Source organism: Phalaenopsis equestris, unplaced genomic scaffold, assembly GCF_001263595.1.
Source record: "Phalaenopsis equestris unplaced genomic scaffold, ASM126359v1 Scaffold000054, whole genome shotgun sequence".
Lineage (NCBI taxonomy): Eukaryota > Viridiplantae > Streptophyta > Magnoliopsida > Asparagales > Orchidaceae > Phalaenopsis > Phalaenopsis equestris.
The window spans coordinates 1,669,269-1,687,456 of record NW_018164496.1 but is presented as its reverse complement, the minus strand read 5'-3'; the positions used below and the strand labels follow the sequence as shown (position 1 = coordinate 1,687,456).

Here is an 18,188-nt window from a genome sequence, read left to right as displayed (position 1 = left end):
TCAACTTTTTGAAAGGGATATGTAAATTTGAATGTTAAGAGCGTGAAATACGTAAACATAGAGAATGGAGTCCTAGACATGTAAATTTCAGATTCCCCGCTAAAATTCCAGCTTCCTTCTCCATGGCCGCGAGGTCGAAGCTCGTAGTACGGCAGAATACTTCGATTATGCTATGATAGTAGTTCCAACGCTGTTCACCCGGCCATTTCCTAACCCTAGTTTTCTTTATTTTTTTTAGGAAAACTTGGATTCCGATCGATGCCTTTCAGGTATACCCTCTGTTGTTCCGAAAACCTAGCAATTTGTGTCTTCTGATGGATGGAATCACCTCTACTGATTTGTTTTCAGATGATGAGGTGTTACATGATGCCATTTTTTATTCTGACTGTTCGAAGAACTTACAATCCCATTACTCGCATGAAATTAAGGTAAAAGCAGCTCTTTGTTTTTGTCTTCGAGCTCAGAAACTAGTTTTGCTCTTTGGAGATGCGAAATGACAAATTTGGGTTCTGTTATATGTATGGATGGTGTTAAGTTGATTGGTTTAGGAGATTATTTTACTTCTGTGACTTTTTTAATTCATCATTCAAAGTTTGAAATATTAGAGAAGTTCTTGAAATAGTTAGGTTCGTTGTATTAATGCAAGAAAGTTCCAGGTAGATGTAATAAATGAAGTTGAATTTATTTGGAAGAAGTAAAATGAATGGTAAAACCATAGTGCCATTTATATATTTATTGATATTTGTGAAGTTTTAGAGGTCGTTTGGTTCTTTGAAAATGGGATACAATGTAACTAAAACAGTGTATTTGAAATATTTTACTTTTTTGTTGGGTGTAAAATAAAATTCTGAAGATTACTTACTGTTATGTTTGGTTTGAGGTAAAATGAATATAATGTGTCGTCCCACGGTGGAAGTCGGCTACATGAATACTTTTTCTCCATTGTGTCTTATTAAGTGTCACATTTTCATTTAATTATAACAAATTAAGATCATTCATTGTACAACATGCCCAAGCCTTTTTTGGTATACCTCTATCTTTCTTAACATATGCCTAATTTAATACATCTATTATCTCCTACCACGGTCATCAGATGGTTGACGCTTATGGTGAACAGACTATCTAAGGCTATTCTCTCGTAGCCATTACTATTATTGGTGGGTGCCAGTTGGCGATGGTTGTGCTTAAGAACCAGCGGAAGTAAGCATCAAAAGTAGCTTGTGTGTTTATTTTGCTAAAGAATCATTTTAATGAAATACTAAACTATTGAGTGTATACCAAGTGATGAGAGATGAAGAATATTTGTATTATTTATTAAAAGAGCGATGTTTTTGGCTTGTGATCATGCTACCTCAGGCAAGCTCAGCCACGTCCATTTGTGACACTTAGCATTGAAAACTTTAATCTCCGAGGCGAAGATGTATCTCAAAGAGCTTCCCCCGTAGAAGATTTGGTTCATGTCCCGCTCTCTAATGAACACCCATCAAGAACAGTACAACTTGGTTTCTTACTCTTCGATGAGGAAATGTCAGAATATGTAGATCTCCTCCGAAGGAATCAAGATATTTTTGCATGGACTCCAACCGACATGCCTGGGGTTGACCCTAAAATAATCATGCACTCTTTAAAGATAGATCCAACTTTTAAACCGGTCGTTCGGAAGAAACACAATTTTGCCCCAGATCGCTTACAAGCTAATGAACAAGAAGTCAACAAGCTTCTCGAAACAAAGTTCATACGAGAGGTACACCATCTTGCACGGCTGAGCAATGTCGTCATGGTAAAAAAAGCTATTGGTTCATAGAGAATGTGTGTCGACTATACAGACCTCAATAAAACATGTCCGAAGGATAACTTTTCCCTCCCACGCATAGATCAACTTGTTGATGCCACTTCCGGACATCAGATGCTAAGCTTTATGGATGCATACTCAGGATACAATCAAATAAAGATGAACCCAGTAGATGAGGAAGCCATCTCTTTTCAAACAGATAAGGGCTTATATTGTTATCAGGTTATGACATTCAGATTACAAAATGTTGGTGCAACTTATCAACGTCTCATGAACAAAGTCTTTAGAAATCTTCTCGGGCGTACGATGGAGGTTTAAGTTGATGACATTTTAGTAAAAAGCCTAGAAGCATCCCAACATACTTCTCATCTAGAGGAGTTTTTCCAACTCACTCCTCAATACGATTTACGACTTAACCCGATTAAATATGCTTTTGGGATGACATCAGGGTAGTTTTTGGGATTCATGGTTACCCATCGTGGAATTGAAGCAAACCAAGAAAAAATCAAGGCGCTGAGGGACATGATGCCTCCAAAAAAATATCAAAGAATATCAAAGAGTATCAAAGAGGTACAACTGTTGAATGGTCGTATAGCCGCTTTATCCCGATTCTTAGCTCGTTCTGGGCATAAGTATCTGTTGTTCTTCAAGATATTCAGAGGTGCTCGAAACACCAATTTTTAGTGGATAGATGATTGTTAGAGCGCTTTCGAGCAACTCAAGGCATATTTGACTTCACCGTCCCTCCTCTTAAAGCCCATCTAAAGAGAGATGCTATATATCTATTTGGCTATTTCACCTCATGCAATAAGTTCTGTTCTTGTTAGAATAAAAAACTCAATCGAGAAACCAGTATACTACGTTAGCAAGATTCTCTCAGATACAGAAAGTCGTTATCCAATGACAGACAAGACTGCGCTAGCTCTAGTTTTTTCAGCAATGAGACTTCGTCCGTACTTCCAGGCTCACGGTATTGGCGTTTACACGCAACTCCCTTTGAAAGCTATCCTACAAAAACCATAAGCATGAGGAAGATTAATTAAATAGTCAGTGGAATTGGGAGAATTTGGCATCCGCTATTTACCGCAACCAAACATCAAATCACAGGTATTGGCCGATTGTGTGGTAGAGCGTGCAGTGTCAACCTCTGATGAACGACCCTCTTCTCTGACACGGTCACCTCAGTGAACACTATATGTAGACGGAGCATCCAGAAACTCAGGAGCTGTTGCAGGAATACTACTCATCTCCCCAAGGCAAAACATTTTGGGGTATGAACTTCGTTTGAAATTCCCAGCCACCAATAATGTTGTCGAATATGAAGCACTTGTCGCCGGATTAAAACTTGTCATTGATTGTGAAGTGCGAAACATGATTATCTACACTGATTCTCAACTCATCGCATCCCAAGTAGAGAGAGAATTCAACGCTCATAACTCACAACTAGTGCAGTATCTCAATCTAGTAAAAACACTTCTCGCCCGAATTGAAACATGTCAGCTCATTCACATACTTCAGAAGCATAACACCTGAGTTGATGCTCTCTCCAAGCTCGCAACTTCAACAACTGGAGATATCTATAAAATGTGTATTGAGGAGATACATTTTCCCAGTATTCATGACCCATGGGAGATAATGTCTATAGATGATTCAGGGGAGCCTTCTTAGATGGATCCCATCATCTCCTTCCTCCGAGACAAAACACTGTCAGATGATGCTACTACATTAATTCGCATCCGACGCATGACTGTCAACTTCATCCTTATAAGAGATGAACTGTGTAAGAATGCATTTGTAGGTCCATATCTCAAGTGTCTTCCTCCATTTGAAGCTGATTACACTCTACGAGAGGTTTATTCTGGAATATGTGAGGAGTATCTTCGTAGTAGGGCGCTTACTCTTAAAATAGTGAGGCAAGACTTCTACTGGCCTACGATCAAACAAGATGCATTAGAGTTTGTGAAAAAATGTAACAATTGTCAACTACACTCTAATCTTACGCATGCACCGCCAGTAGAACTCACATCTTTTCTGAGTACTTGGTATTTCGCCCAATGGGGGATAGATATCATGAGGCCATTTTGGATAGTTACTGGACAATGAAAATTCATCATCTTAGTTGTTGACTGCTTCACCAAATGGGTAGAAGCAGAGCCTCTCGCCAAGGTCATTGAGGTCAATGCCAAACACTTTGTCTGGAAAAACATCATCTGTCGCTTTGGGCTTTCTGCGAAGATTATCACTGATAATGGGATTCAATTTATTGGAAGAGTCTTCACATCATTTTACAAGGATCTTCACATTCAGTTAGTGTACACTGCTGTGGCGCATCCCCAAACGAATGGACAGACAGAGGTGACAAATCAGACGGTGCTCAAGGGGTTGAAGACTCTTCTTGAGAAGACTGGGAGGCAGTGGGTAGAAGAGCTGCATAACGTCCTCTGGGCGTATCGCACCACCACATGAACTCCTACCAGGGAAACTCCATATAACTTGTGTTTCGGCACAGAGACTGTCATCCCCTTTGATATCAGAGTTCCAAGCCCCCGAGTCAAGACTTTCGACTCGGATAGCAATGAAGAAAAGCTCCTACAACAGTTGGATCTTCTCCCAGAAATATGCGATGTGGCTCACCTCATAGATGCTTCCTACCGCCAAAGAATTGCTCTACACTTCAACCGAAGAGTAAAGCTTCAACATATCTCCATTGGTGTCCTGGTTTTGCGTAGTATTGAAACCGCTGACCATGGTCCCCAATGCAACAAATTATCCCCTCTCTGGAAAGACTCATACATCGTGGATGTCATGATCAAGTCTGGAACCTTCAAGCTCAAAGACTCAGATGGAAATACTACCAGTAACACTTCATTCATATCATTTATGTCATATTACATACAATGTCAATATATCTCAGTCTCATTAAATATTATTTACTTACTTTCTTCTACAAAAAAGAATATCTTTAGAAAGTGTAACAGCTCTTCCACGAGTCACTTTATGCTCTTGTCCCGAGAAATACACAACTCTAGTTGTATCTTAGTCAGAGCACAGTCAATCCCAATGGGATTTGATTTGACCTCTTGGCTTAACATCGTTGGCTTTTTACTCCAATAAACAACCTTGAAAAAGTTAACAGTTCTTGGTGGACTACACCTGATCCCTTCCACACAGGTTCATAAGCGAGCAATGCTCCAACAAACAACCTCGGATGGATTATTAAGTCCTCAGTAGACTTTCGTTGGCTTCTCACATACAAATTAACGTTATCAAGAAATACTCTGATGCATAACCCCAACCAAGTTAAAAGCCGCTTACAATTTATTCTCACGATAAATTTCTCACATACTATAACTTCTAAGATATCTTGTATCCACTGTGGAATGAAACGAAAACATTATCATAAAACAATAAATAAAAAGAAAGAGAAGATACTCGGGGGGCAAATGGGGCAAATAGCTAACAAAATCTAAAAATTAAACAAGATGATGTACATGCATCATTCATACAACATCAAAATAACATTTGTGAGGATCAAACAACATGACAAAAGCAAACACACTACAAGCATAAGAGGAGTATAACACTAATCAACGTCAACATTCTCCTCCGCCCCTCATCGTCGTTAAAGAGCACCTTCTTCAATTCACTCTCGATGTCATCACTGTCAGAATCTGAAGAAGAATCCTTCAAAGCTTGGCTAGGAGTGAGCCCCTCCACGATTATACCGGTTCAACGTTGCACTACTCGACTCCCCTTCTGAAAACCTCAGATGAATTCTTCCTCGGTGAACCACTTTTGCTGCTACTTTACCTCAACATCAAGCACCCGATCATGAGCCTCTTGAACACGGTCTCGAATAATAGTTTTGAACTCAAGAGAGTTCTTAAAGTCCTCGATCGCTTTATGCTTAACTTCTGAGACATCAACTTCTTTTGCGGATCTCAAAAGTCAGATCTCTTCTTCTTGGGCTAACACCGTCGATTGAATGACTTTCATGTTCTTATTACTTTCACGAAAACTGGCTCGTGCTTCAACCAAACCCTCCCGAGTTTTCTCGAGATCCTGAAGCTGCAACGAGAGGGAAGTTGCCATTATTGAAAGTTCTGTCCTGCACTCTGTCAACTGTGATTCCAAAGATGTAATTTTTTCAACATCGGATTTATACCGACGTTTCTACTCACCTTGAAAATATTTGATCTTAACAAACTCGGAATTCCAGTTTTTCAATGTCAATCCTAGCCTCTTTTGAGTTTCAACCATACTGCCCACCTAGAAGAAAAGAAATTTGGGTCAGAAAGATTAAATAATTATATAATAGCAGAAGATGAAAGAAACTTACAAAACTCTCGGCTTCCAGGAGCCCAGTACATTCATGAGACAAAATTTTCTCAGGAACGTGAATAGTTGAAGGGTTTGGCAAGGGCTCCTGCAATGTTTCGACCTTCTTTTGTTTCTGGGGCAGTACTTTACAGTTACTGCTCATTGGGAACCACTTTAATGATTCTACAAGGGCTGATTCGGAATGTCTCTTCTTAGATTTCTTTAATACTACAGTCATAGACCCTTTGGGGTGGAAAGAAAGCTTAACCTTGAACAATGATTCTTCATTCAAAAATTTATAAATATATTGTGTCTCGAACAACAAATCCTTCAAGTCACAAAATCTCAGCATCTGCAATATTCCCTCTCGGTAGTCTGAAAAGAGACAGACAATTGTTGAAACCTTCATCGCCTCTCGCGGAGCCCCCAAACATTTTGTGCAAAATTTCATGGACCATTGTCTCATCGATTTCTTTAGGCGGAAATCCATCATCTTATGCTTAAACATCATACGATCATGTGTACCACTAAAGAACCCGCACATCTGTGCCAAATTTGTCTGTGTTAACGTCGACCCATGACTCCTAAAGAAAACAATTAACCCAATAATGATTGTCATCACCCGACAAGGCAACTGGGTAACACAAACCCCGAACGTTTTCATAATATCAATAAACTCAGGTGCCGGCGAAAATCTTAAACCTGCTCTCAAGGCTACCTTATGAATAACAACATACCCAGGAGGAGAATGCGCTCGATCAGTTGAAGTTTGACAATTTCACCACCATATCATTCGGGAAGTAATACTTCTTTTGAAAAAAGATAAAGTCGCTTTCCCTCAAACTGACACAGCATCCTCTGGTTTCTGACTTTTCCTCTGGTTCTCAGCAGAACGGGGTTCTCCAGTTGTTGTCATTTCTGCAACAGTACACAACAACGCTGCACTATAACGCTTCGCCGCAACTTTGCACCGCAACTCTTAACCGCAACGCTTCGCCACAACTTTGCACCGCAACTCTGCCCCACAATTCTGTGTCACAACTCTTCACCGCTAATCAGGACGATTTCTTCTTCTGGGAAATTCCGAATCAGCTGGGGGCTCCACCTCTACCAACTCCATCAGACCTCTATTTATAGGCTCCAAAAGGGATTTAACCATTAATGGTCATTATTATAAACTTCAAAAAGAAGTGAAAAATTAAATATTTGTTATTAAATAGACTTAAAAAAGAGGTGAAAATTTAAATATTTGTTCAAAAAAGTGTGAAAACATTAAATGACAAAAAAAAACTTTTCATCTTCCAAAAAGAAAAGAAAATAACTTTTCATATTCCAAAAAAAAATCTTTTCATTTTTTATTCATTATCTTTTGCCCTTTCAAATTATTTAATATCTTCAAATTCCTTTATAAAATATTATTTATCTATTTTAGGCGGGATTCAAACCCCCCTCTCCCACATAAAACAAAAGATACTAACCAACTAAGTTGAGTTCAACTTTCTACTTATATGAAGATAAAAATTGTTGTTATACTAACTAAGATATACATATTCTTATACATAAATACTCCATATATTAATATTTTAGAACGATAAAATGTCTCGCTCGAAAATAGGGGGGCAACTGATACACCACCAACAAAATTTCATCATCCAACACGAATCTCGAGGCTTGACACAAATCTCGAGATAATATTTTAAGCAAGAAACATTCAAATATTGATAAAAAGTCATCCAGAGCTCCGATTTCAGTAAACTTATAGTCAAACTGACTGGTTCGATGAGACGAACCTAATGATATGAAAACTAGTCCAATCTAAGTCAAATCAAAGACAAATGAAGTCATTAAACCACAGTCAGAAGATTTATGAATACATTTAGAAAGTCAAACGACTGTCAAATATGACAAGTTTATACTCAAATCGAGCGACTGGACAAGACGAATACAAAGAGTCCAAGATCACTCAATTCTGACATCATTAAGACACTGAAATGTCCATTAAACACCGTATGATCGATGGAAGCTCTCCAGACCGTCTGATGAAAATAGTTCATATTCATGCATTAATTGCACCCAGAACACTATAAATAGAGCCCCATCCCTCTCATGAAGGAGAATGAAGTCTAGAGAGAGCCTGAGGTATTGAGGAGAAGTTGCAGCTCAACATTACCACCAATCGTCGTCGACCACCGCCGACCTCCATCGTTGACCACGTTGACCATCGCTGACCTCTGTCATCGACCGTCTTCGACTGTCGTCGATTGCCGACGACCACCACCAATCTCAGATGACCACCGCCGACCGTCGTCAAACTCCACCTACCGTCATCGATCACCACCAACTAGACGCCGTCAGTCGACGTTGTATCTTGAAAAATATAGTTATCATTTCCTGTATGTGGGACAAGAGATTTCTGTAATTATCAATCAATAGTGGATTTCCGCAACTGGGCCAGCCCCGTGGTTTTTTCCTTACGAGTTTTCTACGTAAAAACTTCTGGAGTTATCAACGTTTTTTTCTATTTTATCTGTGTGTGTGCTAAACTTTTATGACATTTGTTACTTTACCGCCGCGAATTTTTTAGCACGCATCAAAACTTAAATTGTTTAAAAGAAATAATTAAATGAAGATAATAATTAGTATAATAATAATAAAATAATATATTTCTCAAAGAGTCAAATTATGACAAATTGTTTTTAAATAAAAATATTACATATACAAAATTAATAATAATTTTTATGCACTTAACTTTAGGTTTCTCGCTAGAGATAAGGAAAAAGAACATTAAAAATCATCTACAATCGAGGTGAGTACTTTTATTTTTAAACAATATTAATAATTTTTTTATTCTAAAAAATGTTTGCATTTTATAATATTTGTTTGTATTTTATTCTGATTAATATTATTTTTTATTGATCATATCGTTATGGATGTTGTATTTTTATTACACTTAATTTTAGGTTTCTCGTTAGAGATAAGGAAAAAAAATGTTAAAAATCATCGACAATCGAGGTGAGTACTTTTACTTTTAAACAATAGTAATAATTTTTATATTCTAAAAAATGTTTGCAGTTGATAATATTTGTGTGTATTTTATTCTGATTAATATTATTTTTTATTGATCATATTATTATGGATGTTGTAATTACTTACTCATGCATTTGATATATGTTTTGTATAGTATGTTGAATTGAGTGCAATTAATGCATATGTTTATGATAACAGTTTTTATGTGCATGACATGTTATGATGGAGCGCTCATTAATAGTACTAATAGGGGAACACTAATGTACTCGTGCATGTAAATGGAAAAAGATATTGTTATTGATGTGTCTTAATCGACGCAATTTTTAGACAGTGTCTCTTGTGACGATTGTATAAATATAAAATAAGATTGATATGATAATGATATATATATCCCTTTGAATAACATGTCAAATGTTTAAATTGATTTATAAAAAAAAAGCTTTGCTGACATGTGTTTTGTTCTTTATTTTTTTAATGTTGCTGTAATTTAGAAGTATGAGTATTTACTGGCTCGCTTAGTTCACTATTGTTTTAACTGATTTTTCAACTTTAATTAAATTATTAAAAAATGAGCGATAAACTAGAAATCGATTATAAAGGATGCAGACAACTATCAACAAGGTAAATTTTAATTGTACCGTTTTAATTTAATTTGTAGTGACTCTTTCATCTGTTTAAATGTAGACAAATATAGAAAATTTAAATCACACCTTCTGACCTTCTACACATGTCTTGGTAATTCCAAGCTCCGGACTGTGTTTTGATAGAATTAAAGCTATTAAATCCTTGATATTGAGTGGTTACCAAATGACCATTGAACAAGAATGTTTGTTCTGTTTTTTTAGGGCATTTACGTACATGGCACCCAGTTCTTATGTTTTTACATGTCGAACAGCTAAAATTTGTTTTTTACATTTATACCACATAAAATAATACCACTATTTTTACTTTTAAAGAGTGACATACACTTTTGCATACATAGGGAAGGTGGCATATATGTGAAAAATTATGTTTAGGCGTTAAATATGTAAATACATGAGAATTGAGTGGTATGTATGTAAATCTTCCTTTTGTACAGAGAGATGTTAAGGTTTGTGATAATTTTTGAGGAATCAAGTATGTCATATAGTCCAATTATGCAAGAGCATAATATAATAAAGACTTGGAAAAGTCAAATGATTTTATGGCAAAGAATCAACTGTGAAGTTAAAATTGTGCAAAGGTGCTAAATGAAAAATAATAAATAATTGAAAGGATTCTCATATAATTTGAACAAAACAGACAAAAGAAGTAGAAATTTTATTTATTTGGTATCAAGGAACAGATTTGTACACCAAGGGAAGATATGTTAAAACTATGAAGGATATTTATTTTAGAGCAATGATAAGAATTAGAAGTACTCTTTGGAGTGACGAAGAGATGGCATAGGCATTTCAGATATGACTAATTTATAGATCAATTTTATCTCTATATATCTATATGAATGTTCAATAATAAAGAAATCCGTAGATTTTGTGTAGAACAGTAGAATCTAATGCTTTCCCTCAAATTCAAATTTGGTTATGTTTAGCTTCTTATTTACATGTTTTTGTAGATGCAATCAGCACCAGCGTCGCAAGTTAACTCCTTTACAGGTAATCTATTGAAATGTTTGAACTGTTTTGATTTAGCTTTTCTCTATGACTCAATCTGTTTTGGTTAAGAAATGCACTTTTCACAGCAATTTTTATTAGATTTTCTAGCTGTTTACATTTGCCTTAGCTATTCTCCTCGCAGATTTATTTCATAATCTTAATAAAATTACAGATACACCTTTATAATATCATCTCTATCCACCCATGACCTACGTATTTACATATCCAACACTCAAATTTTATTTTTTACATTTACATTTATACCACCTAAATCTCTCATATCATATAAAAATTAATCACTATTTTGATTTTTAAAAGTGAAATACACCTTTTCATAAATAGGCAAATTGGCATTTTAGGTATTAGATATATAAATTCATAAGAATTGATTGGTACGTTTATAAATCCTCCTTTTATTTATTATTGATGGCGATTTAGCAATATAGTAGAGTAGGCTTCTTTTTATGATGTGCTTTTTTTTTTCCTCTCAAGCGAGTCACCAAACTCCGCTAATAAGGCTATCTTGATTAATCTACTTTATAAAGGATATAAGACCTTCATGAATTGGTATTTAGTTAGTTATTTCTGAGAGGAGCTGTATGTAGGACTGTAAATGAACCGATGCACTCGATGATCAACTCAAACTCGACTTGATTAAAATTTGATCATGTTCATTCAAATTAGTAAATAAACAAGCCTGAACAATTTTTTAGGGTTTAGTCGAACTTGTTCATTTCTATTTACGAGCAAATTCGTTTATCATTCAAAGAACAACTTGTTAAATACTTGATATGAAGCTTAAATATAACGCGTATCATATATGATATATTATTTAAATAAAATTTGATTTGCTATAATTTATTTAATTATAGATTTAATAATAATAATATATTTTTATTTCAATAATATTTTTAGATTAATTATTTGAAAATTTACATGATGGAATTCTAAAAGTGTATATATGAAAATTAAGATAATCGTTTAAATTTTTAGCTTGTTTAAATACTCGTTCACTTGTCATAAAAAATGAAGTTCAATGAATGAAAATTTTAAACAAGTCAAGCTTGAACAATATGTGAAAGTTCGACGCAAGCTCAAGTCAAACATGAACAACTTATAATTGTATCAAGCCAAGTCCAAACTATGATATACTCGGGGGGTGCTAATTGGAGCAAAGTGGGAGGTTGCTTATGTAATTAGGAAGTTTGAGATGATTTATAGTAAGCATTTAGTATTTTAAGGGCATTCATTTGAGCTAAATAATAAGCTCATATCATCATATGTAATTATCCTTGAAAGAAACCACCACAAACCTCTAGAATGCTATAGTTTCATGCCAGCCACTTTAGCACTCAGAATCAGAAAGAGTATTTAATCATTTTTTAATAAAAAGAGAACATTTACACACAATTCTTACATATTTGCATCTCGAACGCCTAAACACTCATTTTTACATGCATTCCATTCAAATTTTTAACATCACATAAAAAATATCACTATCACCACCTTTTTCAAAAGTGAAATTCAGATTTTCATGCATAGGTTTATGACGACAAGGTGTTATAAGCGTAAAAATCAAACTTTAGGTGTAAGATATGTAAACACATATGAATTGTGAGGTATTTATGCAAATTTTCTAATAAAAAATGTCCATCCCCAGCACGACCCCATTCCCCTCCCGCCTTTCCCATGCTCTATGCCTTTTAGTCCATGCACGTTCATAAGATTGACGGTATCAAATGATAATAGTTTTCTACGTTCAATTAAGGAGATGGTCATCATTCCACGATTGCTACATCCAAAGAGGAATTCAGACAAAGGGAGAACTCGACATTGCAGAAGGCAAGTCTTTTTTTTTTTTTTTCTTTTTTGGAAATTTACATACCTAGCACGCAATTCTTTTGCATTTACATATTTCACACCTAAACTTTCATATTTACATACATAACACTTTAGTGATTTAAACCTACGAATGAAAATTTGTATTTTGCTTTTAAAAAGTGATAATAGTGCTATTTTTAACGAGATATTAAAGACTTGAGTGCTATGTGTGTACATATAAAAAATTAGGTGTTTTCTATGATCTAAATTATAAATTGGAAAGAGACAGGAGATTTTACCGAGCAAATCAGAAATGATAAACCAATTATTGGATACTGAGCATGGAAGGCTACCGCATCTGGACGGAACAAAAGGGCAACTTGATGATTTTGGTTATGACTCAATATCGGATGAGGTAGGGTTGCAAATGCCTTGCTTCTTACTTACAAACATGAAGCTTCAGCTGTGCTATATTTTACAGATTTTGGAAGCTTAAACAAATTACAAGACAAAATGAAAAACCTAAACTCTACTTCTACAGATTTTTTCGTGGGCATTTTACAAAATAACACCCAATTTCTATGTATTTACATATCTAACACCTCAACTCTACTTATTACATTTATGCCACCCAAATCTTTCATATCACATAAAACATACCACAATTTTGACTTCTAAATATGAAATACATCTTTTCATGCATATGTAAGGTGGCATAAATGTAAAAATTGAATTTTAGGTGTTCTAAGGGATCGAGCGGTATGTATGTAAATCTTCTTTTTTTTTTAATGTAGCACAAAGTTTTTTAAATATGAGGAAATAAATGATAACTGTGCTTCATGATTATTTTACTAATGTGTAGCACAAAGTTTTTTAAATATGAAGAAATAAATGATAACTGTGCTTCATGATTATTTTACTTCTGGGGGTTTTATGGGAGGTTATCATGTTCTGTTTCATATTGACATTGTCTTTGAAGGAAATGAATCTTTCAACTAGCTTATATTTACTACTGAAGTTGGTATCTTATGATAATAGTACATTGCGAACTACTAAAAAAAATGTCAATTTTTGTATGAATCTTGTCAATCATGTCGAGATTGGAGCTTGCTAAATCATATGTTGTAAAATGAGGCTTAAATTTTAGGAAGGTTTACTTACATACCATTTAATTCCTATATATTTACATATCTAGCACCTAAACTTCAATTTTTTCACACGTGAAAAGGCATTTATCACTTTTTAAAATTTAAAATAATGGTGTTTTTGATGTGATATGAAAGATTTGGGTGTTATAAATGTAAACAGTAAAGTTTAGTTGTTTGATATGTAGATACATTGGAATTTGGTGCCCTCTATGTAAATCCTCCTAAATTTGGTGCGCTTTTCTGTAAACGCAATTTGGGCATCTGCTTCTTGATTCATCATGTAGATTTATGCCATAAAACCGTCTAATTCATGGCACTGCAACACAAACTTAATTTGAGGAAATAAACACCAAAGATGGATGAGATCACATTATACCCTTGTTTGAATCTTTACCATTTTCTTAAGGAAGATTTACATACATACCACTCAACTTCCATGCATTTACATATCTAATTCATGCCACCTTGCTTATGCGTGAAAAGGAGTATTTCACTTTTTAAAGGTTAAAATAATAATAGTTTTTATATGAAGATGAAAATTTTGGGTGGTATTAATGTAATAAAATAAAGTTTTGGTGCTATATATGTAATTGCATAGGAATTGGGAGGTATGTTTGTAAATGCCCCTTTACCTAATGAGATGATTAGTTATATTGGACATGTGTTAGCACTACTCTTAAAATGCAACCAATATAGAAGTTACATTTCTCTATGAATGTTTATAAGGAAAATGATACGCGGCGAAAATTTCCATTTACGTATGCATCTGCTGGAGCTAAGAGAGGAGGCTATGATAATTTAGAAAAGAAGCTGCACGAAGCGTGCGAGTGGTCCACTATTCTTGATGAAGCCGATGAGCTAGCGGGTTTGCGTGGAAACATGTGTGGTTCTTTCCATCCATCGCTTGTACCAGAGGAGAGAATATATCATAAAGGTATGCAACAAATGCAGCTATGTATTTTCTCACATCTATTTATGACTAGTTAGGTGCAGCCCATTTGGCCTGGTGGTTTTGTGCTTTGTTTTCAGCTATGAAGCCTCGAGTTCATGGCCTAGTACCTACGATTATGTGTATTTGAGTTAAAAAATGGAAAACTCACATACATTCCACAAATTCTTATATATTTACATATTTAGTACTAATTATTTATGAATGTTGTTAAGTATTCGTCAATCCATTTTTGTAGTTTTACTATTTATGAATATTGATAAAGCAACCTCATAAATTCTTTATGTTTATGAAGCTTTTGTTAACTACCTGTTTCTCTTAACCATTTGTAAAATGATTGTCCAAAAAACTCCATCATAGCATTCTTACATTTTCCACTGATTTCATGCAAATTGCTTTCTTCGATTTTGTAAATCCGACAGGTATTTTGTTTATGTTGATGCCTGTGAAGTCACGCATAAATATTTTATGTTGACTAATATAAAAAAAGGGAAATTTACGTACATACCACACAATTCTTACTTATTTACATATCTACACCCAAAATTCGACATTTACACTTATAAAACTTTAGTATTGTAAACTTATGCATGAGAAGGTGTATTTCATTTTTAAAATATTAGTGATAGTGGTATTTTTCATTTGAATTTTTACTTGCAAATTTGCAGTTAATTCACATCACAATTAAAATTTTCAAATTTATTCTTCCAAGCATAATTTTCCAAATTTAATTTAGCACTTGATTGTTCTGCTTAAATGGAGATTACAGGTAAGGAAATCTTGCCTTTTTTATAATTGGTACTTAATGGCGAGATGTTATTTCTATCACACTTGAATTCCATAGACATTTTCTTTGTTCAGGTATTTAAGGATTTCGGCTCTAAAGTTGTATTAGGAAGATTTACATGCATGCCAAACAATTCTTATGTATTTACATATCTAGCACCCCAACTTCAATTTTTACATACATACCACCTTTCCTGTGCATTAAAAGTTGAATTTCACTTCTCAAAAGTTAAAATGATGGTGTTTTTTTATGTGATATGAAAGATTTACAAAACTTAGGCGTTAGATATGTGAATAAATAGGAAATGGTAGTATCTATGTAAATGCCCCATAATATTAACTTGGAGGTACATTTGCAGCATATACTTCATCTAATCTACCATATATCATACCTTTTTAGTTATTTTTTCTCAGGTGGAAGGAGGGGCAGTTCCAAGTTCAAAATTTCCCTCCCATCTTTGTCCAGTATGGAAAATTTTTCAAGGGGTTCTTTGTCAAAAGATAAAATTTATAGTTCTTCTGAGGAAGATATTGAAGGACCTGCAGAGTGGTATTGCTTCAAGCATGAAACTAAAGAAGATACAGCACCGCGGCATTTGGAAGATATTTTTCAAGGGAGTGCCGAGCCGGCGAACAGGTCGGGGTCTCATAAGACGCTAGTTGGAGCTCCTTCAGTATCCGAGCTGCTTGAAGATATGCAGAATAAGGATCCATCCTTGAGAGGAATTCAGGTAGAAATTTATTTAACGGGGTATTTCTAATATATTTGCATATATCTCACCTAAACTTTCATATCTTGTCACATAGCACTCCAATCTATAATATTTTGTCAAAATAAGCACTATTATCACTTTTTAACAGTAAAGTACATCTTTTCATGCATAGGTTTAAAGCACCGGAGTGCTATGTATTTAAATATGAAAGCTTAAGTGTGATATATGTAAATACGTAAGAATTAAATTTCCCTTATAAAAACTGTTTATGTTTTTCTTGAATATCTTTTGGATAAATAGGGACCAGAAATAGGTACGTGATTGGACTCCAGCAAGATCATTGCAGGAATGATAAAAAAGGGGCATTTACATACATACCACTCAATTCTTATGTATATACATATCCAACACTTAATATTACTTTTTACAGAAGTGAAACACAACTTTTCATGCGTAGATGAGGTGACATGACATGTATGTAAAAATTGAAGTAGGGTGTTAGATATGTAAATACATAGGAATTAAGTGGTATTTATGTAAATCTGTCAATGATAAAACTCGCATGATTTTTTTTTTCAGGTTTTACAAGTCTGCTGTAGCTTTGTATAAAGCTAATTTTGGTAAAAGTTTTATTGAGTGTATCAAAGGAACAATGTGGTTAGAGTAGGAAGATGGAAGTTGCATAGTTTCTTGTGAAAAAATCTCACATAAATAACATACCGTAATATTTATCAAAATAACAATAATAATAATAATAATAACGATTAAAAAAACAAAATAAAATAAATCTTTTTTGAATAACCTTTAAGTTGTTCTACTATTATAAGTCGAGAGGCGACGTCTTTCGTTCGTATCGAGCGAGAAAGGGAAAGAGCAGAAGAAATTGGAGGAGGAAGAAGGGATGTGAGGTAATTTACAACCCTAATTTGTAGCTTCGTCAAGGAACTTCACATTCGATGTTACTATCAAGCTGAGATAAGCACGTTGTGGCAAGCCTAGCTAGTGCTGTCAAAACAGATTGTTGCTCGCGAACAACTAGTGTTCGGCTCGTTAAGTGCACAATTTTTTTTTCTCAATATATAAATTAGCTGAACACGAATAAAGGTTTTTTTTGTTTGTGTTCTGCTCACCAAACAAACAAGCCGAACACAAATAATTTTTTTGCGCTCGATAGATAAATGAACCGAAGACGAACTATGATATTTTTAACAAGTTGAGGCTGGGCTCACTCAAGCTCAGCTTGTTTACACCCTTAACCCCAGCCAAAGGAGGCAACGATGTTGTGCTCACGTGCAAAGGAAGCAGAGGAAACGACCCCTGCTCGCGTGCAAAGGAAGTAGATTATGCTGCGACGAGGAAGGAAGGAGGACGATTGCTCCCACTTGCGGTGTTGGGTTGAGACGGGACGGAAGGCAGAGGAGGAAGATGAGAAGCGCATGCATGCAGGAAGGACAGTCGGACCTAACTGCAGGACGAAGCTCTTGTTTGAGCTTAATCGTCTGACAAAAGAAATTTTTGGGTAAGTTAGGGTTTTTATTATAATTCAATCAATACATTTTATATTTTTATATATAATTTTATTATTTAAATATTAATAGTAAATGTATTTGAAATCATGTCTCTAGCAAATAGAATTTTCAGCTTGAAAGGAGAAGTTGGTAGAGCATGCGAATGAGACAGGAGATCGATCCAAAAAAACTTATTAGGTGAATGTTAATGTTTATATTGTTATTAGAACAAATGATATAATTATTTAAATTAATATTTTTTTTTTCAATTGGAAAGTGTGAAAAAAGGCTAATAAATCAATGGAATTTGAGGAAGACGTAATTTTAAAATAAAAAGAGGTTAGTGTTTTAACCATAAAATTTTTGCATAGTTTAATTGTTGTAGATTATTAAATATTATTTTAAGAATTTTATGAGTTTTAATTATGTGTGAATTTAAGGTGCAGTGAGTGTTAATTGAAGAATAAGAAAAGGGGAATCCAAGGGAAAG

General features: G+C 34.6%; 1 protein-coding gene across 1 annotated transcript in view; it reads left to right on the top strand.

Annotated features, from left to right (window-relative positions):
• Positions 1-65: 65 nt before the first annotated feature.
• Positions 66-18,188, top strand: part of LOC110019310 — a 25,574-nt gene continuing 7,451 nt past the window's right edge. The window contains exons 1-8 of the mRNA XM_020716931.1: positions 66-146; positions 239-269; positions 349-428; positions 10,734-10,773; positions 12,542-12,615; positions 12,884-13,009; positions 14,469-14,676; positions 15,892-16,208. Coding sequence (XP_020572590.1) covers positions 123-146; positions 239-269; positions 349-428; positions 10,734-10,773; positions 12,542-12,615; positions 12,884-13,009; positions 14,469-14,676; positions 15,892-16,208 — 900 coding nt within the window. The 5' untranslated portion in view covers positions 66-122. The remainder of the gene's footprint in view (positions 147-238; positions 270-348; positions 429-10,733; positions 10,774-12,541; positions 12,616-12,883; positions 13,010-14,468; positions 14,677-15,891; positions 16,209-18,188) is intronic.